Source organism: Neophocaena asiaeorientalis, unplaced genomic scaffold (genome assembly GCF_003031525.2).
Source record: "Neophocaena asiaeorientalis asiaeorientalis breed wild unplaced genomic scaffold, Neophocaena_asiaeorientalis_V1.1 scaffold305, whole genome shotgun sequence".
NCBI classification, from domain to species: domain Eukaryota; kingdom Metazoa; phylum Chordata; class Mammalia; order Artiodactyla; family Phocoenidae; genus Neophocaena; species Neophocaena asiaeorientalis.
Window position 1 is genome coordinate 469,109 of NW_020176570.1, and position 25,713 is coordinate 494,821.

The following is a 25,713-nucleotide window of genomic DNA, read 5'->3' on the forward strand; positions in this document are numbered from 1 at the left end:
CTATCACTGCAGCACACCACAGTACAACTACTATGATGACTCAGAATCATCCAGAAATATTCTATGATATGTCATACACTCTATTTAAAACTGCAGGGAAACACTTGCTACTATTCTAAAGTTTTTATAAAAAAATTCAAATTTGTAGAAGTTTTGTCACAGAAAACTTACAAATCATCTGGAAATTAAGAAAAATCACATTTGTCCACAATGCCATAAGCCAGATACATTAAGTGGGATATTTAAACTAAACATTAGGTGATCTTATTCTCTTGAAAGCCTTGGTATTGGCTGATTATTGGTCCTTCTAGCCTCAACTATCAATGTGAGATCATATGTGATATTATGGTGTTTCTAGACAGAGATCATTATTTTTCATAAGATGTAATGGCGTCTCAATGTCTTTTTGACATAAAGTTGCAATTGATCATAGAATTGCTTCATTTTTTTTTTTTTTTTTTTGAGAAAAGGTGGTCCATGAGTACAAGGTGTGGGGCTGAGTATGTAGCTCAGCATAAGCAGGAGGATGGGCATGTGCTACTTCGCCTCTCTGTGACAAAGAATGGGATTTCCTTCCCAGACAGTTTAAATTCCCACTGACTGTTACTCTGAGAGGTCCAGTTTCACAGCTCTCCTGAGTGGTAAAGATAACCCTCACAATAAATTATCTCACTCTCCCAGTTTAGAAAAATTTCTCTCAGCTTTCCTTAAGTCACTGATTACATTTTTCACAGCATCACATCCCCGAGATGGTTCTTTGAAGGGAAATTTCTATCAAGAACATTTGGAGGCTGGGAAAGCAAAATGGAGGAAAAAGAAAGAAAAAAGCACAGAGTATTCCTTAGCCAGCTATCTTCATCCTGACAGCTGTCCTGACAGCTGTTCACAAGTTGATTTTCCTTTTGAACTCCACCACATGAGAGAGGTATTTAGGCAATATGCAAACTTCAACCAATTTCATCTTGAAGAGGCACCTCTGGCTGCCAGGGGTCAATCCACCACCTTTGGCAGATTCATAAACCCTCTCCTTGGTCTTCTTCATTTTGACAGTACCAGATGTCAAATATCCAGCACATGGTAGTCAAGTGTCTTTTTCAATAATGAAAGTGTATTACAAGAATTTCCTGATCAATAGAAACAACATCCTGAGGAAGAGGCACCTGTTTTTCTCACGCTCTTGGAGGTGCCAACAGGCTTGAGGCAATCCTGAGGGATGAGGGCTAGGTGATTTAGAAGATATAAGGATAAATACATAAAGTTAATTGGTACATAAAATAAAGATTTAAATATCCCTGAGTGGGGGAGGGAGTGATCTTCTGGTCACATCTCAAGTGGCCATATATGAGGGCTGAGCTGGGATAACTCCTCCACTCCCAAGGAAGAATCTGTGTCCTGTCCACCCCCAGTTTGGCATTCATGTTGGTGCCTGGCTTAGATGCAGCCATCAGGTCCTCAGTAGACACAGAATCCACCAGGATTTTGATGAATGAGAATCAATTCCCCACCATTCACCTGAATGTCTTCGCAGGAGGCACTGTGAGTGGTCACATCCAGGTAGACTTTGTCCTTGAAAGCCAGACTGGCTACTGTGACAGAGTCAACAGATGTGACCTTGCTCAGGGAGAAGAGGGGTTCTCGACCCTTCCGGTACTGAAGCCTGAGGCTGAGCTCCTGAGAGAAGTAGCCCTTCAGGGAGATGAGATAAAACCCATCACAGTTGATGATGATTGAGTTGTTTTGCACCTTCATGGTTCCATCCTTGTTTGGGGATGTGATGATGAAACCATTCTCATTTTCACACTCTAAGGAGGGTAGGGTAAAAAAAAAAAAAAAAAAAAAAAAAGATTCCTTAGCTCAGCGTTGGGCAACAGCCTTCCAATATGTCTAGAAACACATGAAGAGAAAGAGATAGGGAGAGATTTTGAGAAGAATGAAAGGAAGAAAATACTGTTTTTCTCCATGAGGGCTGGAATCTGCTTTCCCTGTGGAATAGATGAGGCAAAGCTAATACTAGTAGCCAAGAGGGTTACAGATGGGGCTGGGGTTCAAGAGCAGAGAGAATATAGCAGCTGGCAGTTATCACAACATACCTGTGGCAGGAAATGGAGCCTCAAGGTTTCCCTGGTTTTTCAAAACCAGGAGGGATTGGCAATTCGGTGCTTCCTTTCTTGCTCAATGGATAGACTAGGGCAAAGGGTGGTGGAAGTGCCCCTTGCCTGGGTCCTGCACATCCCTTCCATGCAAAGCAATTGCTTTTAACTCTTCTCTGTCCTCTCTCCACTTGATCATGAAATGAAAATTTTTCACATGCCCTGGGCACTAGACCTACCAACAGCATGTGTTACTGGCCTTTGCCAACAGTCATTTAAGCTTAGTTATGCTGTGATACTAAGTAAAGCTTAGTAATGTCCGTGGGCTCAGATTCTGCTCATTAAGATGCAGGTAGAAGAGCTCAAGGATATAGACCTACTTCTCCCTTCTACCTTTTTATTGCTAGTTTTTCCTGGAAGCTGCCCTGGGAATAGTGGTTGCCACAGGAGAAAGAAAAGGAAGAGTAGGAGGACACAGAATGATGAATTTCGTAGCTTTGTGTGGGGCCATTTCAAGTGCAAATCAAAAAACCAAATTTCTTTTATTTCTACGGTAGCCTCAATATCATCCTGGATGGTCAAGCAACCACATCTCAAACTCCCCACTCTGCCCCATGTCCCTCAGAAATAGGAAAGAATAGGTACTTTACTGAAATGTGCACTGCTGGGCACATTTCAGTAATTCTTGCTTTGTATCAAGTCCATGGGAAATACTTTGAATTGAAAGTAAGGATTACTTATTAGAAGGCAAGATATACTTTCCTTTAGCTCAGGAGGACTTAACAAATGAATATCCATACAGAAACTACTGGTGGTTGTTCAAGTATTAATCATGGATCCAAATACTGCTGTCCAGGTAAAGTATCACCTTGACTTCAAGTCCCCCAACTCTCATTAAGGTAAAATCCCGTCCTATAATAGAATTACTGGGGAATGACAAGTCTTACAGTCAGACAAACTTGTAAGAAGTAAAGCCTTAGTTTTCTTACCTAAAAAATGAGAATAATTCCTACTCAAAGAGTTCCTGGGAAGATTAAGTGAGGAATATGAAGTAATACAGTGACAAGCACATATTTGGTAACTAATTACTCCCCTTTTCTTCTTTATACACCTTCTTTGTCCCTAATGAAAACAATATGCAGCCTCCAACAATTTCAGGATTTAATGTTTCCCTAAGAAAAGAGAGAGATCTTGCATTCTGGGAGAAATTAAGAGGCTGGAGAGAAGATTCTTTTAAAAATATGAATCAATTAAACTTTTGACAATACTTACTGGTAAACTGTACTCTGATACTTTGGATTGGAGGGTATTGAGATGGCACCTAAAGGAGGAAAAAGTATATATTTTTAAGAAAAAAATGAACAAATGGAATTCATATCCTGTGAAGCAGAAATGCAGTAGCCTGTAAAGGGAATGACTTGATAAGAGATTTGTTTTTTTCTATGTAGATTAGACCCAGCCTTCCTGCCTGCCCCCCTTGCCTTTCTATAACATCTCTTAAGGTAAGTTAGGAGTCTTCTTCTCTTTCGTGCAAGCATCTAAGTAAGATCTGTCCTCATTTGCCAAACTCTTCCTTAGTATATTGTTTTGGCTCACTAATCCCCAATTTCCCATTCTGGATGATAGAGCGCTTAACAGTCATCTTCTTAAGAAACCCATTCAGTCATAGAGCTACTTCATGGACAAGGCTGTGACCAATCAACCCTTCATGGCCACAGACTCCCAGAATGCACTGGGAGTGAATTCTGAAAGCTTCCTGACTGCTCGCTTTTTCACTGGAAAACAGGAGTAAGTGTCCTATTTTCAGGGCATACAGGCAATAAAAACTGTTCTAAACCTTCAGAGATGAGTAGATCTGCGTGTAGCATTTTTTAATGTTGGGTCTTTCCCTACTCTTTTACCATGTGAAAAATCTAACCTGAACCAAGTGAGTACTCAAAAGCAAGAAAGAAGTAAAACAATGAAGAAAGGAAAGCTAATAAATAAAACGTCTGTGGAAATTTGGTGGTTAAAAGAACGAAGAAGTTCAATATGGAGCAAACTCCAAAATATTAATATATTAAGTGAAAAAAGCAAAAGCAAAGGGCAGAATCATGTATAAAGTACATTACCATTTGTGTCAAAAAATAATGATAATGTTTGTGTGGGCACTGAATTTATCTGACAGAATATAACGTTGCCTCTGGGGAAAGGAACTGGAAGCCTGAGGACAGGAGTGGGAGAGACCCTTACTTTCCATGGTTTACTTTTTTATATTTTATAAATTTTGTATTACCTACTAAAAAAGGAAATAGAATACAAAAACAACTACAAAAACCCACCACCTACTGCACCTGCCAAGGACAAGAGCTCCTCCCACCAGGCTATTTTTGGCAAGATGTCCTGATCAAAGGTGTGGGGAGGAATTTGTTTTCATACTCTGGGGTGTGGAATCCCTGCTTCCCACTTTCCTGGCACACTCATAGCAGCAGTCAAACAGATTCCACTGGGGCCTGCCCATGCAGATGAAGAATCCCCTACTTCCCTTGTACATAAAATCAAAAGCCTCACCAAGCTTAAACCAACAGGCAGTGTAGGAAGGAGGAGAGCCTTTCTGAGCCCTGCCAGTGCCTGGGCCCCTGGAGCGATATTAGTCAGCAGTGAGCAGGTGGAGAGGTGTTGACCTGGGAAGACTTGACAGTCTTCAGCTCTCTCCCCTCTGTGGACTGTTTGTGAGGCTGAATTGGTATCCTTCATGCTTAAAGCAATGTTCTGGAAGAAAGCCTCTCAAAAGGCATATTACCCAATCACGATCACCATAATCCCCTGGGTAAATGAATACCTCCACTGCTCTCTGGGCAGGTTGGTCCCAGCCTGAATGGTCACCTTGTTAAAGTCAGAAGCAGCCTGTGCAGTTGCACAAAGAGCCCAGGGCTCAGCATGCAGCAACCTGGTCCTACAGCCAGCCAGGCAAGTATGGTGTCATCTTAGGAAAGTTTTATAATTTCTCTAGACATCAGTTTTCTCATCTTTAAAAATTCCTCCAAGATCACAGACATCCCTTTCAGCACTAACTGTTCATGATTTAAATTTTAAAAGTTGCAACTCTAAGTCAATTTTAATAAAAGAGAAAAATAGGAAGCTTCCTCACTCCAAATTTGCATAAAGCTCTCTGACTTAAAAGTTCTTGTGGTTTATTTGACTGACTTTGCAAAATCTCCAAAAGGTTCCTGCAAATAAAAGAAATTTCCTAGTGTTCTAAAATACTGTGATGACTAAGTAGGGGCAGTAATGACCAAGAGGACATTCTGAGACCAAGATGCTGAGAGGCAGCAAGGAAAGCACACGTGACTTCCTCTTTCAGGTAGATGCAAATGCAACTCCAGATTCGGGCTTCCTTTCCTTCTCCTGAAGGTCACCCAGTATTAGAAATTTGTATATTCTCACAAGTTTCTTCCTAGCATCAACACCACCAAGCCTAGGCAATGTTGTGAAATAAGACGGTGTTTCCACTTGCTCCATGCCCTTCTACGACTCTTCCCTTCATCCTCCATACCTGATCGCCTCATGCTGACTACCCCACTGCCCAGAAATACCCTCACAGTGCCCAATTCAAGGTCTTCCATCACCTGGCGCCAACCTCCTTGTCAAGCATCACCGCTACACATATCCTTTCTGTGTCTTATGCTGGAGCCAACCATTTCCTCTAAGCTCTTTGCCCTTGAATAGAGCCTGGTAGGACAAAACAGAGGGCACAGGCTTGGGAGTCAGATTCAGTTCAAATTGTGACTTCTCTAGTTTTGTGAATTTGGAAATGTTGTATACCATTGCTGAGCTTTAGCTTTCCTGTCTGTGAAAATAAGGCATAATATTATTATTGGAATGTTCCAGGAGATGACTGTAAAGCTTAAATAAGTTAACATATGTGAAAGTACCGAGGAGTTTGCCTGGCACGTGGTAAGCATTTGAAAAATACTTGCTTCCTTTTTTCTCTCCACCAAGAATGGCCCTCCATCTATGTCGACCCATCAAAATATCACCACCTTCAAGGCCTAAATCAAATCCCTGATTTTTGGTCTCCCATAGCAAGTACTTAAAAACCACTCTATTCACATGGATGTTTATAATAGCTTTGTTTATTATTGCTAAAACTTGCCAAGCCAAAGCAATCAAGATATCCTTCAGTAGGCTGAATGGATAAATAAACTGTGATACATCCAGACAATGGAATATTGTTCAGTGCTAAAAGGAAATGAGCTTTTCAAGCCATGGAAAGACACGGTGGCACCTTAAATGTATATTACCAAATGAAAGAAGACAATCTGAAAAGATTATATACTGTATGATTCCAATTATGTGACATTCTGAAAAAGGCAAACTATAGACACAGTTAAAGATCAGCAATTGCCAGGGGTGAGGGAGGAGGGAGAGATGAACAGGTGAAGTGCAGAAGATTTTGAGTACTGACACTATTCTGCATGATACTTTAATGGTGGGTACATGTTATTGTTCATTTGTTAAAAATCCATAAAATGTACAATACCAAGAGTGAACCCTGATGTAAAAAAATTTTTTAAATCACTCTATTGACTTTCATTCTACCACCATTGGATACATGTCTCATCTCCTCTACAAGACTACTTAGCTGTGTGCTCTTGGGAAAATGGCATTACCTTGCTGATTTTTAGCTTCTTCATCTGTAAAATGGAAATAGTAAAATCTATATCCCAGAGTGCTGTTGTGAAGACTGAATGAGATAAGGTATCTAAATTTTCAGTACCTGACCCGGAACATTGTAAGGAGTTGATAAATGTCAGCTATTATTCTTGGATGCCCATGAGAGATAAGATCCATGTCGTGTTCTTAATTTAGTCTATATAACACTATTTTACCTTTATATATGACTACAGAATGAAGGAATTAATAAAATGAAAAATGAAGTCCAATGGAAGTCCTAAAATATCCCTCTGGCTCTCTGTAGCCCAGAGAAACAATACAAAAGAATCCTGGCTTCATAAGAAAGGTTACCAGAAAACAATCAGAAAATATTAATTTTACCCACATGCACAAACATGGTCTTTTTCATATCAAGAAAATCAAAATCCTCATACCTTTTCCAGATACTAAAAGAAAATGGAATATATCAAAGGTCCCAGAGGGCTTCCATGTAAGGACAAGCTATACAATAAGGCTTCTTCAATATGCAAAGTTTGAAGAGCCAGTACCATCCTCAAAGGGGAACGGAAACTCCTATAAGTCTACACACCAGAATCAAAGCACAGTCCTGAAGTTTGAATGAGATGGTTTCAGAAGCATGAGTGTAAAAGAAGTCATCTTCTAACTGAACATTGTACTTTACAGATGAAGAAACTGAGGCCTACAGGAGTAAAGGGATTCAACTCCTGTCCTCCAATGAAAGTACAACTTTCATTATACCAAAACACAGTTTTCTTTCTCCCCATGCAAATTTAAAGTGTGGAGAAATTTCTTTGAAGACTTTATTAATATTCCATCCCTTGTGTCCACTTCGGTGCCAAGGTGGAGGAAAGAAGAAGTTGCCACACACAGCAGATTGGCAGGGTGGTGGTCTCACGATGACCTCATCATGAAAGTGCATAGGGAGAGTCAAAAGTTCAGGCTTCCCTCCTGGGTTTGAGGGCTGTCATAAGCAGAGCCAAGAAAACAGAGTACTCAGTAGGCAGCTGATATATGGGCTATTTGACCAATTGACTGAATAATGCACATGTCCTGTCTAGGAGCAGCTGATGATATGAAAAAAGGTCAGCTGTCCCACTGTTCTCCAACTCTAATGTACATTTGATTCACCTGGACAATTTGTAAAAATGTGTAGATGGCCAGTCTATTCATAAAGATTCTGATTCAAAAGGTGTAGGTGGACTCAGTAATCTGCATTTTTACAAGCACCCAAGGTTCAGGATTTGAGAATTACCACACTCAACTGTGAACTCCTGAAGGCCCAAATCCAGAAAATGTATATTCAACCATGCCCGTGGCAAAAAGCATGCCTGTCCCAAAGCTGGTGCTCAAAGGATGTTTGCTCTACTGTAAGCACTATTCAATAGTTGATTGAATAGTTATATGATTGCCATGCTATTGCTGACTTGAAATAGCATCAACAATTATTGAGTATCTGTTATATGGCAGGCATTACATTCAACTCTAAGAACACAAAGGGAAAGAAGACACAATCCTTATTTTTGACAAACTTGCATGTCAACTGGAGAAACAGCTCCTCTACAAGAAAACCTTTGGTAAGCATCAACAGGCAATGTATGCCACAAGGTTCCAGAGAACAGAAAAGTCATTGCAGGCTTTGGCCACTCAAGAAGGAAAGACATGGTCTTAGGCCTTGAAAGCGAAAGATGACCCACATAATCCAAAGGCATTATATGGAAGAAAGGTCTAGCAATGAGACCATTCTTGGTATAGTCAAGAAAAACAATAAAAACTTACTGAGAACTTATAACATGCCATGCACTGCATTACTCTTTCTCAATTTCATTACCTTTTTTGCTATCCAAAATAATACTGTTAAGTAGAAATAGTAATTACCCATGTTTTACAGAGAGAAAAATGAGAATCAGTGCTGTTAAGAACTTGCTCAGGAAGAAACAGGTACTAACTTGAGTTTGATTGAACCCCAAGTTCATGGTAACATCCTTTCTATTTATCCTACTCTATTTTAGAGTAAAAAACCCCTATGAAAGCATTTGAGGGTTCAAAATTAATTTGAATTATTTTAATTGTCAATACTGAATAAGATTAAAACATTAGGTTTTAGATAGTTGTCAAAATATTCAGATATATCTCAAAATATCTAGACATTCTCCAGGAAAGAGCTCCTCAGTCAATCCTACAAGGTTGTGTAGTATAGGTTGGCAAAGCCATTAGCTGGGCTCTGATTAGATGCAATTGTCCTGATAAGGGGCAGCAGGACAAGTACAAAGTAGGAAGCAAGCAGGCGATGCAAAGAAGAGTCAGAATTATGTCCTTTCCTGGCCTCTCTCAGCACCTGGAGCACTGAACTGTCTGAGAACACAGATGGAAAATGTCTGATATCTAGCATTTACCCAGCAGTCTGTACCATGTTCCGAAAAAGGTGATGCTTGCTTCATGGGCTCATCTTTGGAATGTGTGAGTTTCTAATTCTGACTCACTGGGATGTGGCATGAGGCTGCCAACCTCATACTCATATGGCATTTGTCCTGGAGGGGGATGTATCTGTGGCAGGAGGGAATGATACTCATCAAATATGAAACCAGGAAGTGGGCTCTGCATTCACTATGTGGGCCTTGCCCTTCCTCACTTGATATCAGTCAAGATCCTAGGTGGGAGTGGGATGGGATGTGAATCAGTGGAGGATGGCGGGGAAACAGATCTGTGATGGGAACTCTGTGGTTCACCCTGCAACCTCCACTGGGATGTGAATGTCTCCTCCCCCAACATTGGGCTTCATGTCAATCGGAGGAGACCTGAGAGATCATGAAAGCACAGCCTCACAAGCTCTCAGGGTGTGTCTCAACGAGCCTCTGAAGAGGAAGATGGAATTTTCTATATTTACCCATTACAGTGGGCTGGGAAGGTAGACTCTCACCCTGGTGGACTTATTGTGTACTCAGCGGAAACTCCCTTACAAAGGCAAGGGCCCACACTTCGGATCAGCGAAGTTCAGAACCCCACTCAGAGAAAGGAATAGGAAGAATGGGCAAAAACTGATTCTTTGGCCAAAGAGTCTTCCATGATCAGAAAACTTTATCCCCAAAGTTACATTTCTTAAGAGATGAAGATGTGTGACTTTGAAAATCTTGCTGAATAAAGAGTCTACTGAGATTTAATGAATACAAAGAAAAGCCATTTTAACTGTCATTCAAGACTCTCTCTTTCTCTATCCCCACCCTTCACCATGGCTGCCAGCACCTTTTTGCTGTAATCTCTCTTAACTTTTACTCTCCTCGCTACTACACAGGCCCTGTGATATCCTAATATAGCCTCCTTTCTCTAACCACTTCCACTTTTCTTGTCAAATTTACTTAGTAATGGCAAGTCTCTACTAACTGACCCTCTCCCCTCTATCTTAGAGAACAGGAACTGTGGTTTCACTGTCTCAAATGCTTAGCAAATTAGCAGATTCCTAAGAGGAATATCAGGTATTCAGATAAACAACCAAATGAACCAAAAGCATCCATGTGGCATGAACATACCTTCAAAATTTTGTGATTTGCAAAATTTTGCAACCAATTCTTTATATCCTCAGGGGGAAGGTTTTCTTATATCTGGGTTTCCCTTTCCACATTTACTGGGGAAATCCTTAAAGTACACTGACAAAGGGGTCTGCCAAAACATTTCTAAGAACTCCTTTCCTGTCAGACAGAGAAAGACAAATACTGTATGATATCAGTTATATGTGGAATCTAAAAAATACAACAAACTAGTGACTATGACAAAAAAGAAACAGACTCACAGATTCAGAGAACAATCTACTGGTTACCAGTGGGGGAGAGGGAAGGGGGGTTTGAAAGATACAAACTACTATGTATAAAATAAGGATATATTGTACAATACAGGGAATATAGCCAACATTATATAATAACTATAAATGGAATATAATCTTTAAAAATTGTGAATCACTATGTTGTACACCTGAAACTTATATAATCTTGTACATTATATTACTTGTATAATCTTGTAATAAATTTAAAAAAATTAAATTGAAAAAAGAAATAACTCCTTTCCCCACCTTGGTGATCTCCAGCAAAACACCCTAGTCTCTAAGCAAATGGAAGGGTTGGTTTACAAGGTACCCACTGCATTATCATAAATCTTACAATGCCTTAAAAATAATGGCATTTATAAATAAACCTTTGCTGAGCTAAGGTAGAACTTAGCCCTTTAGACTATGCCCTGACCTTGGCTAGTGGCTGCATAATCACATAATATCTGACACTGGCTTGAGCCAACACCACACCTGATTGCTCAAGGTTTTTTACATTGCCCCATTCTTCCTTAAGTACAAAGGGGGTAGCAGAATTATTACAATCAATATCTTTCTACTTGAAGTCACTCATTCCCCATCTCATTTGCTATATAAAAAAGGAGGCACTATTGCCTTGGAAAGGCAACCTAGTAGAATGGACAAGGCATTGGGCTGGGAAAAGGAACACTGAGGTATGGTCTTAGGCCAGAACAAGTCCTTTCACTTTCTCAGTTTCTAATATCCTTATTTTTATGTCCATCCTCAGTTAAGATGGTGGAATAAGCACTGTGGAATGAGGCCTGTCTAAGGACTTTTCCATACCAGAGATTAGGCAAATCACAACATTCAAAAGAGAAATCCCAAATTATTGGTAGATAAGAAGACCTTTTGAATAGAAGACCTTTTCAACACAATAAACCCCTTAGCTGTAACAAAAGCAACAGTTTTTTCCCCCAAGTGGCTCCCTATGACGGTTAATGAACAATCAAGAATATCTTTTGTGTTGTTTATGCAATGAAGTTCTTAGCCTCATTTGCATGAGGCTAAATAATCCTCAACCTATATTCTGGTGTGAACTAAGATTGGTGACTGGTAAAAATCATAACCAGGGCTTCCCTGCTGGCTCAGTGGTTGAGAGTCCGTCTGCCTGCCGATGCAGGGGACACGGGTTCGTGCCCTGGTCCGGGAAGATCCCACATGCTGCGGAGCGGCTAGGCCCGTGAGCCATGGCCGTTGAGCCTGCGTGTCCGGAGCCTGTGCTCTGCAACGGGAGAGGCCACAACAGAAGCAGTGGAATGATGATGGTGGCGGTCACGATAATGACAATGACATTTTAAACTAAAGCCTTCCTGTTAAATAACGGAAGAGAAACGAAGCACCTAATGCAAAAATTAAAGTATGCTCACTTTATAATCCCAACTGAGTAACTAGATATTGAAGCTACGTAGATAGCCCTCTGTGAGACTTCTTACTGAAGAGCTGTACCCTACTTGGTTATCCAGTGCTTATCACGCACTATGTTATTGCTTGACCATCTCCTTTCTCCACTAGATTGCAAACTCTGAGAGTGCAAGGAAGACCAAGTCTTGCTTACCATTGCTTCCTCAATGTCTGACAGGTAACTTATTTTCCACAGATAAGTAAATAAATAAGTAAATTAATAAATGGTTGGTAGTGAGTTGAATAGTGTCCCTCCAAATTTATGTCCACCTAGAATCTCAGTATGTGACTTGATTAGGAAATAGGGTCTTTGCAGATGTAATTAGTTAACATGAGGTTAACTAGATTAGGGTGGGTCCTAAGTCTAATACGTGTGTCCTTAAAAGAAGAGAAGAGGACACACAGATTCGCACAGGGAAGATGGTCATGTGAACTTGGAGGCACAGCTTGGGGTGATGCAACTACAAGCCAAGGAACACTAAGGATTGCTGGGAGTCACCAGAAGCTAGAAAGAGGCAAAGATGGATCCTGAAGGATCCTTCCCTACAGCCTTCAGAGGGAGCATGGCCCTGCTGACACTTTGATTTTGAATGTCTATCCTCCAAAACTGTGAAAGATTAAATTTCTTTTAAGGTACCCAATTTGTGGTACCTTAAAAGGCAGCCCTAGGAAACTAATAAATGGTTGAAAAGATATTTGCATATAGTGTGAAATCACACTTACAACATTAAAATAATTCTTTGAATCAGTCTGATAGAACTAGAAAGGCCCAGGGAGATTATATAGTCTAATCTCCTTATTGTTTTTTAAAAAAAGTACAGCTCGGAGTGAATAAAGGACTGAGCTAGTGCCCAAATCCAAGTTCCCTTGCTCTTCTATGAATATATCACACATGGCAATGATTTGCTTCATCAAAATAACCTATGCTGTATTATGCACTTGTTAAAGCTTCATTTGTTGTGTTATCTCTATTTGTGGAAGTAGATTTAGATCCCTATTTTAAAAGAATCTTGCTTCCCTTTACGCCAGGTTATAAATCTTTCCCCCAATTTTTCTTCAAAAGCAATTAATGTCAGAAAAGGAAACAGATTTTAAAACAGCCAGCCAAAAATCTTACAGCTTAGAGCTATGGCATCTTGGCCAAGTGTAACGGAAAGAAACAGGACTAGAATTTAAAGCTGGTCCTAATTTATAACCAGACCTTCCTATATTGACCTAGACAAGTCTCTATGCCTCAAACTTCCTCACTGTAAAAGTGCACACAAATATCTGTCTATCTTCCTCCGAGGTCATAGTGAAGAAGTGAGGACAAAAGTAGGGAAAAGATCACAAAACCAGAGATGGTTATTGCAAATAGCACCAGGAGTGATGCCCCTCAACCTCCCGCAAAAAAAGAGCTTTGAGTTCCCAGTCTTCATCAAACCACATACAGGGCCAGATTAAGATCTTTATGGGCCTTGGAAGTTAAAAACGTTAAGCACCCAACACACAGGTAACTCAAAATATATTTTACATTGCTGAGCAGTAAAACATGTGTTTTACAACTTCTTTTATAACCCAGCAAAGTTTTTATAATTTCCCTTGATGACTATTTTGATGCTTGTTTATAAATTTTTGTAATGTTAATTGTCATTTTCATCCTGATCTTTGCTTGACAGTTTCACTGGTTCTCTAGGGTTGTGCTGTGGTGACCTACAGGGCAGCCCAGCCTGAGGGTACATCATTTACACTCACTGGACACCCCCACAGCTCCCCACCTATATAACATTTTGGGAGTGTCGCTTTCTATCCATAAGCCCTTCTTCAATTAGTATTGGAAGAATTAAAGTTTGGGTCTATTTGCCCATCTTTCTGTCCAAGTATGTTCTTTTGCAGGGTTTTTTTTGGTTTTTCTTTTTTTTTTGGCAGTACACGGGCCTCACACTGTTGTGGCCTCTCCCGTTGCAGAGCACAGGCTCCGGACACGCAGGCTCAGCGGCCATGGCTCACGGGCCCAGCCGCTCCATGGCACGCGGGATCTTCCCGGACCGGGGCACGAACCCATGTCCCCTGCATCGGCAGGCAGACTCTCAACCACTGCTCCACCAGGGAAGCCCCAAGTATGTTCTTAAATAGCATTTTCAATGTTATCAAAGCTAGACAAATTTATACAAATTAATAACACATCAAACTTGCATTTCAGAATGAAAGGTTTGTTGAAAAGAAAGTAATGCATAATCATGCCCATCTTAGCTCCAACGTTTCTAATATTTTGAACCAGACCACTCTTCTAAATATAATTTTCTGCCCTATTTGGCAACCAAGTCATTGGAAAATTGGATGGACTACATCAACGTAAAGGGAGATGGAATGAGCCTGGGCCATGTGTTCTAAGTGTGCCATTTTAGATCTCTGAACCACTTTCAGACACTAACTTGATAACATTTTATACCCTCATAAATTCTCCCCTTCATTTTTCCTTTGTTCACTAATACAGCCATGAGGTCTTAATTAGACATCTATATTCAAAAATGCTAGAATTATACCAAGGGTTGTTTTTAGCCTTAAAAATTACAGTAGGAAAGTCAAAGTCCATGAAGTTAAGGTTAACTTTACCTATAATATGCTTTCTGAGATTTGAGTTATGGAGGGTTCGTGTGTGTGTGTGTGTGTGCACGCATGTGCGTGCTATAAGGCAAACATTTTAGTGGTGGTATGCTTATGGAAGCGTGTTCATGAATAATAATAATAATCTCAACATTTACAAAGCTCTGTAACACATTTGTTCCTCACAATAACTAAATTCCAATTTTTGAAAATGATTAAATTGACAGTCGGGATTTTGGGGACTTTACCCAGAGTCACAAAGCTAAAAGACTGGACTGAACCAGAATATTCTAGTTCCTAATCCAGTGTTCTCTCTCCTACACCTCAATGACTCCCCTAAAATTTTGAGAAGGTATGTTGTATTTTTGTATGAGGAAGTGTTTTAATGCCTTCATTTGGCTACAAACAAAATGCACAAGCCATAGGATGCTGGGGAATCCAATTTCATCCTAACACTACCACATATGCCATATATTTTTATCTGTGACTGTGAGAAATAACCCTTCTACTTTGTTATTCAGTTGTATCTTTTCACTCCCTAAATAGGAATAACAACATTGTACATGGCTCCTCCAACCTAAGTGATTCCAGAAGATTAAATGTTCATGAGCCATGAATGGAGAATCCCTGAAGTGGGTGGGAAGCTGTGGGTTCTCTGAAAGTGAAGGGCACAGAAGTAATTTCCATTAAAAGAAACAGAATTGGAAGGGCATGGTGGTCAGCCCCTAGGCAAGGCTAGGTCTACTCAGGGCTAGTAGCTAGGAGTTGAGGTCAGAGAAAAGGAATAGGGCCGATTATACTCCAAGGTCTATAACAAGAGCCCTTCTGCTTGCTTCCCATCTCTCCTCTGAGTGTGTATATTTGTTTCTACTCATGTGTACATATGTGACATTTTCCAGCATGATTCCTGTCCAAGCTATTCTGTCCTATTTTGAGTACTTGGGTCAGAACCCATATCTACATTTTTCTTGTAGAAAATATCATCACTGTGTAAATAGTGAACAATATTAGGCCCTCTTGATATCGTTCATCCTCTTACACATGGATGAGCGCTTGGCTTCCTGGGAAAAGTGTTCTTAACTCCTCAGGAAGTAAGAGTGGGTTCTCTTTAAAAGATATCCAAGAACTGTTAGTTTTACTGTGGTGCCCCCTAGTGCTATGTGAGATTAGACTCACTTTCTGTATTTGTCAATATGTAGACCACATAAGAGAAGCGAAATTTGGAGAAGCGACAAATTGGGTAATTTTTCCTGTATTTTCTTTTGCATAGAATGGAATGAAGTGTGTTCCCTTAGCATGAGTCACAAGACCCTTTGTGTCCTGCCCTCACCTAGATTTTCAGCTTCCTCTTCCTCCACTTTCCCCAATGAACTCTCAACTCCAACCATTCTGAACAACTTGCTCTTTTACCTAGAAAGCCTTCTGCCCCTACTCACCCACCATCATCCCTCTTATCTATTTAAAGAATTTCCACCTTTCTTCTAATATCAGTGAAGCATTACCTCCTCCTCCAGCTTTTACCCTCCCTGAGTTTCTGTTTTCCTGCCCATAAGTGGACTATGTCTAATGTCTGCTCAAAAATCCAACAATTCTATACATTTTCACTACCTCCTTTAAGAGCCTCAAAATACTTAGTGACAAATCAGTTCAATACTTCAGATGTTTCTTTTTAGCTCCCATAAAATTTCTTATAAAATGCAAATCCAATTACAGTGAAAATTATTTCCATGTCTATCATAAAAGACTTCTTTAAAAACTTGTTAAATTACATGGGGACACATTTAATTTGAGCTGATCTGAGACAATATTTTTTAATCAAAAATGCCTCTTTTTCTTCCTAAAGGATACAAAGTTCAAGTTATAGTCCGAAACTCCATCAAGAAACTGAATTCTAATTCTGGCCGTCACCGATACAGAATTGGTCAGCTCACTTTCCAAATGCCTTCACTTCTGTCTTTCTCAGGAGTAAAAGTGATAAGAATGTAAACCTTTAACTGTGGGTGGGATGTGCTGAAGAATTATCACTAAAAGCACATCTTTAAAGTACTCTGATAAAGATGATACAAATCTTGGAAGAGCCCAGCTTCAATAGCTCTGAGACACATGGGTATAATTTGCAAAAGCTTCTCACTTTATAGATCAGCTTTTTTCTGCCACCGTCCCCAGGTGAAGTTATGGGGAAGCCTGGAAGCATGATACTTTAAATGGCAGTCCCAATAAACATCCAAACAGCATGTATTGATTTTTGTGACTCAGTTTTATAACTTGTATCATGGATATTCTTCTACAGCATCCACTTCTTTCCCTTTTCTAAATAAGGTATTTTGCTAATCTAGAATAAGTTACTTAGATAGGTACATGGTATATAAATAAATACAGATTACAAACATATGTGCAAATTTGGTTTCCCTCAGTCCCTTCTTAAGAACCAGGGTGTCCAGAAGCTTAGACACAAAAATCTGTTTACTTAAATTAGTATTTCTCAGATCCTCATACCCATTTTATGACTATATATATATAAACTACATACCCACAGGATATGGAAGTTTCTGGGAAGTGTTCTGGAAGTTTCTGGAAGTTTCCTGGGAAAAGTGTGTTCTACCCACTGGAAGAGATATTTCTTGATCATTTGATCCAACTGCCTCATGTTTCAGATGAGAAGATCGGGACCCAGAGAGGGATGTGTATTATATAAGGAGTGGGTAAGGTCCATCTTTTTTTCTGACATTCAAAAACAAAAACTTCTGCTTTTCACATAATAAAACTTAACCAAGTGGTGAGAAAACAAAGGTTACTAAATAAACTTGACTGAAGGGAAGGCTGACTGCCAAATGGAGTTTAACAGTTTCATATGTATTTTTTTTACAGAGTCATCCATATAGGAAAATTTTTTATGAAGTTTAAAATTAAATCTAAGAAATAAGAAAAAAAATCATGATTATTCTCCAAATATCTTTCTCCTACAATGAAAGAGATCCAATTTAACTAGGCAAATGATGAGCATTTCAGCTTTATTTCACCCCTTATACATATCACTCTAATATTATGTCTTATAAAAGTAGAGATTTGATTGGTATCACCACCTACCCAATCCTTCAATCAAAATTCCCAACAATCTTATCTATGAATTTAGAAAAGCTATCAGTCTATGTCCCTTCTTCAGCAGTTACTTTACACCCTTCTCTCTCAATCAATGTCTCTCTCTCTCTCTCACACACACACACACACACACACACACACCTGCTGCCACCATGACTGCTCAAGCTCTGGGGAGAACACACACGACTGTCCTTCCCCTTAACAAAGCTTATGAGATTAAATTTAAGGACACAACATGCTCCCCTGGGTCTTATTAACAGTATAAGAAATTATGTTAGCTGAAACAGTCTAGCTAGAAGTAAGAAAAAAAAAGTTAATGTCAAGTTAAGCATTTCAAATATCTGTGCCCCAAAAAGTTCTGTATCCAGAGTATACAAGAACATGTTTGTTGAGCAAACAGCTCTAATATACCTCCTCTATCTTTGCTTCCATTTCTGGGCCAGGACCAGAGAAAGCTAATTCTCTCACAAAGATCAGCTCCATGAATTCTAGTATCCTGGAAGCCAGCACTCAGCTTCCCTTCCAGGCTCTAGCACAGAACTGCTGGGCGACTTGCTAGAAAGGACCCCTCTCCTCTGCATCCCTTGGGTACTGATAGTTTGGGGCGGCCCCCGCCACCAGCTGGCTACACATCTGTATCTGTTTCACCTTTTGCTCTCTCCTGCTCAGAGCCCTAGTGCAATTAACTGCTGAGCCTTGACTGGGGCCATATGTTCTGTCTTTTTATCATCCCACAGTGTAAGGAAATATGTAACACTGTGGTTGTTTGAAAAAGCACTCTCAGGGCTCCCAGACCTGGTGAATAGACTCAGCTGTTCTATTTTGGGTTACTCTTTGTTTTCTTCTCGGAAGGGCCTAATTCCGGTCTCTGTCTTGGGCATCCTGCCATGGACACTTTGCTCCTCCCCCCACACCCTCTCCCCAGATCGCCTACTCTAATTTCACCCAAAGGCTTCTGTGACGAGAAGGAAACGTCTGGCATGATGAGGACAGGATGGGTGTGCTGTGGTGCTCACTGGTCTGCAGGCTTGAGTATGACATCAGCTATACTTCGGGAATTTGGGGACACGAGCACTCTATAGTACAGTGATCACAACTAGCCTGTAGGCACTGAAAACCCCTATTTCCTGTAGGCGAAGACAAGCCCAGGCATTGTCTAGGACTCTGCTCATCTTATCCTGATCTAATTTGAGGTACCCAGTCTCTGACCTGGCCATCAGAAATAAAAGTTCCTATTGTCTGACCTTTACCAGGGAGAGAATTTTCTAACACAGAGCATCCACCAGGGAAACAAGAACTCTCAGACTAGCCCCAACAAGGGAACATGGGGACACTATTCATTTCTTTTCTTTTCAGTGGAATCTCCTGCAGTCAAGAACATCCTTAAAGAGCTAATAATGTTTGTAGATATGAATAAGTAAATAAGAAAAAATAATGTAAAAGGGACCATAATAAGGAGAAGGAAAAATGGAAAGAATATCTTCATTAAGTGGGGGAAATACTAAAATGATGATCTTCCACTACATAATGTATTGGACAAAGTGCTGTCTATAAGTTGTGACTGGTAGAGAAAGGCTGTGAGAAACAATATCTGATCAAGTTACTGGGGTAAACGTTTGGCCATGCATACATACAGGCGTGAACACATACATCTCTGCCCTTAAAATACATAGGCTAGCTATTTAAAAGAACTTAATACTGATACATTTAGCATTCTTCAAAAAACATATTTCCTTGAGAGTCTATGAGGCTTATGAATACGATAGGAAAGTATAATAATGTAAAGAGATTTTCTTATAACCTTTTTACATTAATTCCCTGATCAGATGCTTACTAGCAGAACAGGTAAACCAAGTAGGTATATCAGTGACTCAAAGCTTCTAAGTGACAGCTCATAAAGGAATACCAGGATTCTTGCATTGCAAAGAAAAAGAATAATCCAGAAGCAGTGCCCCTGCCCTATCTCCACTGTGCCCCACCACTGCCACTGCTGAAAAAAAGGAAGGAAAACAGAGACAAAAGGGTGTTTGACCACACTTTTACGATTGCTGAGCAGAAAAGGGAAAAAAAAAAAAATTTTGGTGTCAGATTATTTCCAAGTGACCATTTGCAGCTGTTGGAGCTGCCATCAGCCTGAGCTGGAGGAAAGGACATGCCAGTGGTGCATCTTACCTGAGCAGAGAAGCGCAGACAGATGTAGGTGAGACACAGGAGCAGCCCCAGCCCCTGAATTACGGAGGACACCAGCAATAGCTTGTTCCTCAAGAATCTCCGTCCTGGTGCGTTTCCAACATGCTCATCCAGGGGTTGGACCCCTTCCATCTTCACAATCTGGATGCAGGGAAGATGAAAACTGTGACAGAAGGGAACCTGAGGGAGGACTGACCTCTTCCCCGCAAAGAAGGAGATGAAGCCAAAACAAGGTGTATCAATCAGAAAACACACAAAGGTCCCAGGACCAGAGACAAGAGGCGATTGAAAGAGCAGAGCGGACTCTCAGTTTTAATGCTGCAGCTTTTGCAGGCAGGCGGGGGAACTTCTTTGTGACTAATCTGAATTTCCCCTTTACTTTCTTTCTTTTTTTTTTCTCTGGGCTAACAGGGAGTTGTTTTTGTGGCATTCCAGTTCTGATTTGAGTGACTGCGAAATGACACTCATAAAAGTGTGCTATTTTCTTAATTTCTCATTGCACCAGTAACCAAATTGTGGGTCACTTGATAAAGATAAAAATCATCATCCGTTGATGTAGGAGCTCATCGATCCCTTCTCCGAGGTGTCTTAAATCATTGAAGAGATTTAAGGAAAATACTAGCCTTAAGTTCTTGCCTGCACTTTATTGGGTAACTAAGCACTGAACCCATTCAACAGATTCAGGGAAAAAAAGCACATGAAGACCATTCTTCAAGTGAAAAAAAAAAGAGAAAAGTTTAAAATAGGATGGTGAATCATGTAGAATAAAGGAGTAAGATCCTCTAGTTTTAGTCCATTGCATTATAATAAACTAGCGTGTACTGAGCATCTACTGTGTGTCAGGCACTGTGCTAGACAGCCCTAAAATCTTTTTCTCATTTAATCTTTGAGGCAAATTTAGTAAAGACTTACATGATTAATTTTAAGCAAAGCAGGAAAGAAGCAGAAGAGTATCCTGACTTTTTCCCTTCCCTCCACTATACATTTTCTCCATACATAAGTTTGCATGAATGAACAAATGAATAGCTTCAAATAAGCTTTGAAGGTTGTTCCTTTCTTTGAGGTCAGCATAGACACAGAACTTGGAAAGTAAGAGTATTCTACCAATAAACACTACTTACCCTTCACCACTGAAATAAATGATCAAATGAAATAAATGATAAAATTATTGATAATGTCAAGTTCATATTAATAAATATTTACTGAATACATAGTGAGCCCAGTACTATATTGGACAGTATAGGTACACTGGTAGGGGCTGTTTAAGACAGAACAACTCTTCTGTGGGCAAGTATGTCTCTCTGAGCTCCCTATCAGCCACTCAATGGATATTTAAAGAAAGAAAGGAGAGAGAAATAATATCAACAAAATAAATGAGCTGTTGTATGCAACTTAATTTTATAGAAAATTGATATGAGGCATATTCAAGAGGGAAACAGCTTGTGGGAAATACATTTATTAATACAGTTTAAATCAATTAATATATGAATTGATACCCTCATTATAATCATTATACTTTGCATTTGCAGAACATATTGGTCTTCAGAAGTTCAAGTTTTTGTCTGAAATATAAGGTGACTGAGACACTACACCATACATGCCAAGCCAAAACTAGAAATCAAGTTCCATCTAAGCTTAACTCTAAATAGGTATCCCTATGAGAAAAGTATGTGTAACATACAGGGTATGGATTAAAAAAAATTGAAAGGCAGAGTCAAGATGGCAGTGTGGGAAGATGGGGAGTTAGCGTCTCTCCACAACTAGGGCACCTGCTGGCCACTGGTGGGGAAGTCTGATGCCCAAGGAGACGGAAGGAACCCTAAAGTGAACTGGTAGGATGCAAAGGGACTGAGGTGGGGAGGAGAAGTGGAGGCCAGACAGGATCTATGCCCCTGAGGTCAGGGAGATCAGGACACACAGGCAGGAGGGGCCCTCCACCAGGAGGAGAGGAAGAAGGGCAGAGGGCGATTGCCCCGCCCACTCAGGCCAGGGAGCCTGCTGAGCTCCCAGGCCTGTCCCCTGCCCTCCAAAGCCCCCTCCAGGCTGCATGGGTCCTTGTGGGCACAGTAGGGAGGCCAGGGAGATTAGGAGAGGCAGGCAGGAGGGACTCTCCCAGACTGGAGGAGCAAGAGAGGAGAGAAGGGCATTTTCCCCACCCACTGGAGCCCCGGAAGACTGCTGGGCTCCCAGGGGAGGTCCCATGCCCTCTGAGACCAGGGGTGGGGGGCACGCCTGGGCCCTTTCGGTCCCTTGAGCCTAGGCCCCACCCCCCCCACAGCCCCCAGGGACTTTTCCAGCCCTGTGGGTCCTGAGCATTGGCCCCGCCCACAATGCAAACCTCGCCCTTGCTTAGGCCCCACCCCCTACAGCCAAGGCCTCGCCGGCCCCCCGCCTTTTTTTTTTTTCTTTTCCCTCCTCCCCTTTTTTACTATTGTGGTACTGCTGTACCTTCTGGTTGCTGTTTTATCTATATTTTTATTTTTATATTCTTTCTAACATATCTGTTTCCTAGTCTAATTTTATTTTTTACTTTGTTAATGTTCTCTTTATTTTTTTTTTTTTGTGCCACCCTACGCAGCTTGCAGGATCTTGGTTCACAAATTGGGGGTCAGGTAAAAACTCCTGTGGTGCGAGCTCTGAGTCAGAAGCACCAGACAAACAAAGAACCTCAGACCCCAGGGAGTATTCATTGGAGTGAGGTCTCACGGAGTTCCTCATATCAGCATCAAGACACAGCTTTACCCAATAGCCTACAAACTCCAGTGGTGGAAGCCTCAGGCCAAACAACCAGTAAGACAGGAACACAATCCCACTCATTAAAAAAAAAAAAAAGAGGCTGCAAAAAACTAGTCACAGATAAAGGAGCAAGGTCAAAACCTACAAGACCAAATAAATGAAGAGGAAATAGGCAATCTACCTGAAAAAGAATTCAGAGTAATGATAGTAAAGATGATCCAGAATCTCGGAAATAGAATGGAGGCCCAGATTGAGAGAATACAAGAAACGTTTAACAAAGATCTAGAAGAAGTAAAGAACAAACAAACAGAGATGAACAACACAATAAGTGAAGTGAGAAATACATCAGAAGGAATCCATAACAGAATAACTGAGGCAGAAGAACAAATAAGTGAGCTGGAAGATGAAATGGTGGAAATAACTGCTGAGGAGCAGAATAAAGAAAAAAGAATGAAAAGAATTGAAGACAATCTCAGAGACCTCCGGGACAACAATAAATGCACCAACATTTGAATTATAGGGGTCCCAGAAGAAGAAGAGAAAAAGAAAGGGTCTGAGAAAATATTTGAAGAGATTATAGGTGAAAACTTCTCTAACATGGGAAAGGAAATAGTCACCCAAGTCCAGGAAGCACAGAGAGTCCCATACAGGATAAACCCTAGGAAAAACACACCAAGACACATATTAATCAAACTAACAAAAATTAAATTCAAAGAAAAGATATTAAAAGCAGCAAGGGAAAGACAAAAAATAACATACAAAGGAATCCCCATAACATTATCAGCTGATTTTTCAGCAGAAACTCTACAGGCCAGAAGGAAGTGGCACGATATACTTAAAGTGATGAAACGGAAGAACCTACAACCAAGATTACTCTACCCAGCAAGAATCTCATTCAGATTCATTGGAGAAGTCAAAAGCTTTTCAGACAAGCAAAAGCTAAGAGAATTCAGCACCACCAAACCAGCTCTACAACAAATGCTAAAGGAACTTCTCTAGGTGGGAAACACATGAGAAGAAAAACACCCACAAAAACAAACCCAAAACAATTAAGAGAAAGGTAATAGGAACATACATATCGATAATCACCTTGAATGTAAAATGGATTAAATGCCCCAACCAAAAGACACAGACTGGCTGAATGGATACAAAAACAAGACCCATATATATGCTGTCTACAAGAGACCCACTTCAGACCTAGGGACATATACAGACTGAAAGTGAAGGGATGGAAAAAGGTATTCCAGGCAAATGGAAATCGAAAGAAAGCTGGAGTAGCAATATTCATATCAGGTAAAATAGACTTTAAAATAAAGACTGTTACAAGAGATAAGGAGGGACACTACATAATGATCAAAGGATCAATCCAAGAAGAAGATATAACAATTATAAATGTTTATGCACCCAACATAGGAGCACCTCAATACATAAGGCAACTGCTAACAACCATGAAGGGAGAAATTGACAGTTACACAGTAATAGTAGGGGACTTCAACACCCCACTAACACCAATGGACAGATCATCCAAACAGAAAATAAATAAGGAAACACAAGCTTTAAATGACACAATAGACCAGATGGATTTAATTGATATTTGTAGAACATTCCACCCAAAAGTGGCAGAAAACACTTTCTTCTCAAGTGCACATGGAACATTCTCTAGGATAGATCACATCTTGGATCACAAATCAAGCCTCAGAAAATTTTTAAAAATTGAAATCTTATCAAGCATCTTTTCTGACCACAACGCTATGAGATTCGAAATCAATTACAGGAAAAAAAAAAACTGTAAAAACACAAATACATGGAGGCTAAACAGTGCACTACTAAATAACCAAGAGATCAAAAAAGAAATCAAAGAAGAAATTTAAAAATACATAGAAACAACTTACAATGAAAACATGACGACCCAAACCTATAGGATGCAGCAAAAACAGTTCTAAGAGAGAAGTTTGTAGCAATTCAATCTCAGCTCAAGAAACAAGAAAAAACTCAAAAAGAAATCTAACCCTATACTTAAAACAACTAGAGAAAGAAGAACAAAGAAAACCCAAAGTCAATAGAAGGAAAGAAATCATAAAGATGAGAGCAGAAATAAATGAAATAGAAATGAAGAAAACAATAGCAAAGATCAATAAAACTAAAAGCTGGTTCTTTGAGAAGATAAACAAAATTGATAAACTCTTAGCCAGAATCAAGAAAAAAAAGGAAGAGGACACAAATCAATAAAATTAGAAATGAAAAAGGTGAAATCACAACTAACACTGCAGAAATACAAAGGATTATACTACAAACAACTATATGCCAATAAAATGTACAACCATGAAGAAATGGACAAATTCCTGGAAAGGTACAATTTTTCAAGACTGAACAAGGAAGATTTAGATAATACAATGAGACCTATCACAAGTAATGAAATTGAAACCATAATTAAAAATCTTCCAACAAACAAAAGTTCAGGACCAGATGGCTTCACAGGCAAATTCTATCAAACATTTAGAGAAGAGCAAACACCTATCCTTCTCAAACTCTTCCAAAAAATTGCAGAGGGAGAAACACTCCCAAATTCATTCTATGAAGTCACCCTCATCACCCTGATACCAAAACCAGAAAGAGACATCACAAAAAAAGAAAATTATAGACCAATATCACTGATGAACATAGATGCAAAAATCCTCAACAAAATACAAGCAAACAGAATCCAACAGCACATTAAAAGGATCATACACCATGACCAAGTGGGATTTATCCCAGGGATGCAAGGGTTCTTCAATATACACAAAACAATCAATGTGATACACCACATAAACAAATTAAGGAATAAAAACCATACGATCACCTCAATAGATGCAGAAAAAGCTTTTGACAAAATTCAACACCCATTTATGATAAAAACTCTCCAGAAAGTGGGCATAGTGGGAAACTACCTCAGCATAACAAAGGCCATATATGACCAACCCACAGCAAACATCATTCTCAATGGTGAAAAACTGAAAGCATTTCCTCTAAGATCAGGAACAAGACAAGGATGTCCACTCTCACCACTATTATTCAACATACTTTTGGAAGTCCTAGCCATGGCAATCAGAGAAGAAAAAG

At 40.0% G+C, this 25,713-nt stretch overlaps 1 protein-coding gene across 1 annotated transcript; it reads right to left on the reverse strand.

The window, feature by feature from the left end:
- Positions 1-1,452: 1,452 nt before the first annotated feature.
- On the reverse strand, positions 1,453-20,010 carry TNFSF4 (TNF superfamily member 4). The gene is made up of 3 exons (XM_024732989.1): positions 19,861-20,010; positions 3,363-3,411; positions 1,453-1,802 (listed from the first exon to the last, which is right to left on the reverse strand). The coding sequence occupies exons 1-3, from the start codon at positions 20,008-20,010 to the stop codon at positions 1,453-1,455; spliced, it is 549 nt and encodes a 182-aa protein (XP_024588757.1).
- Positions 20,011-25,713: the final 5,703 nt, after the last annotated feature.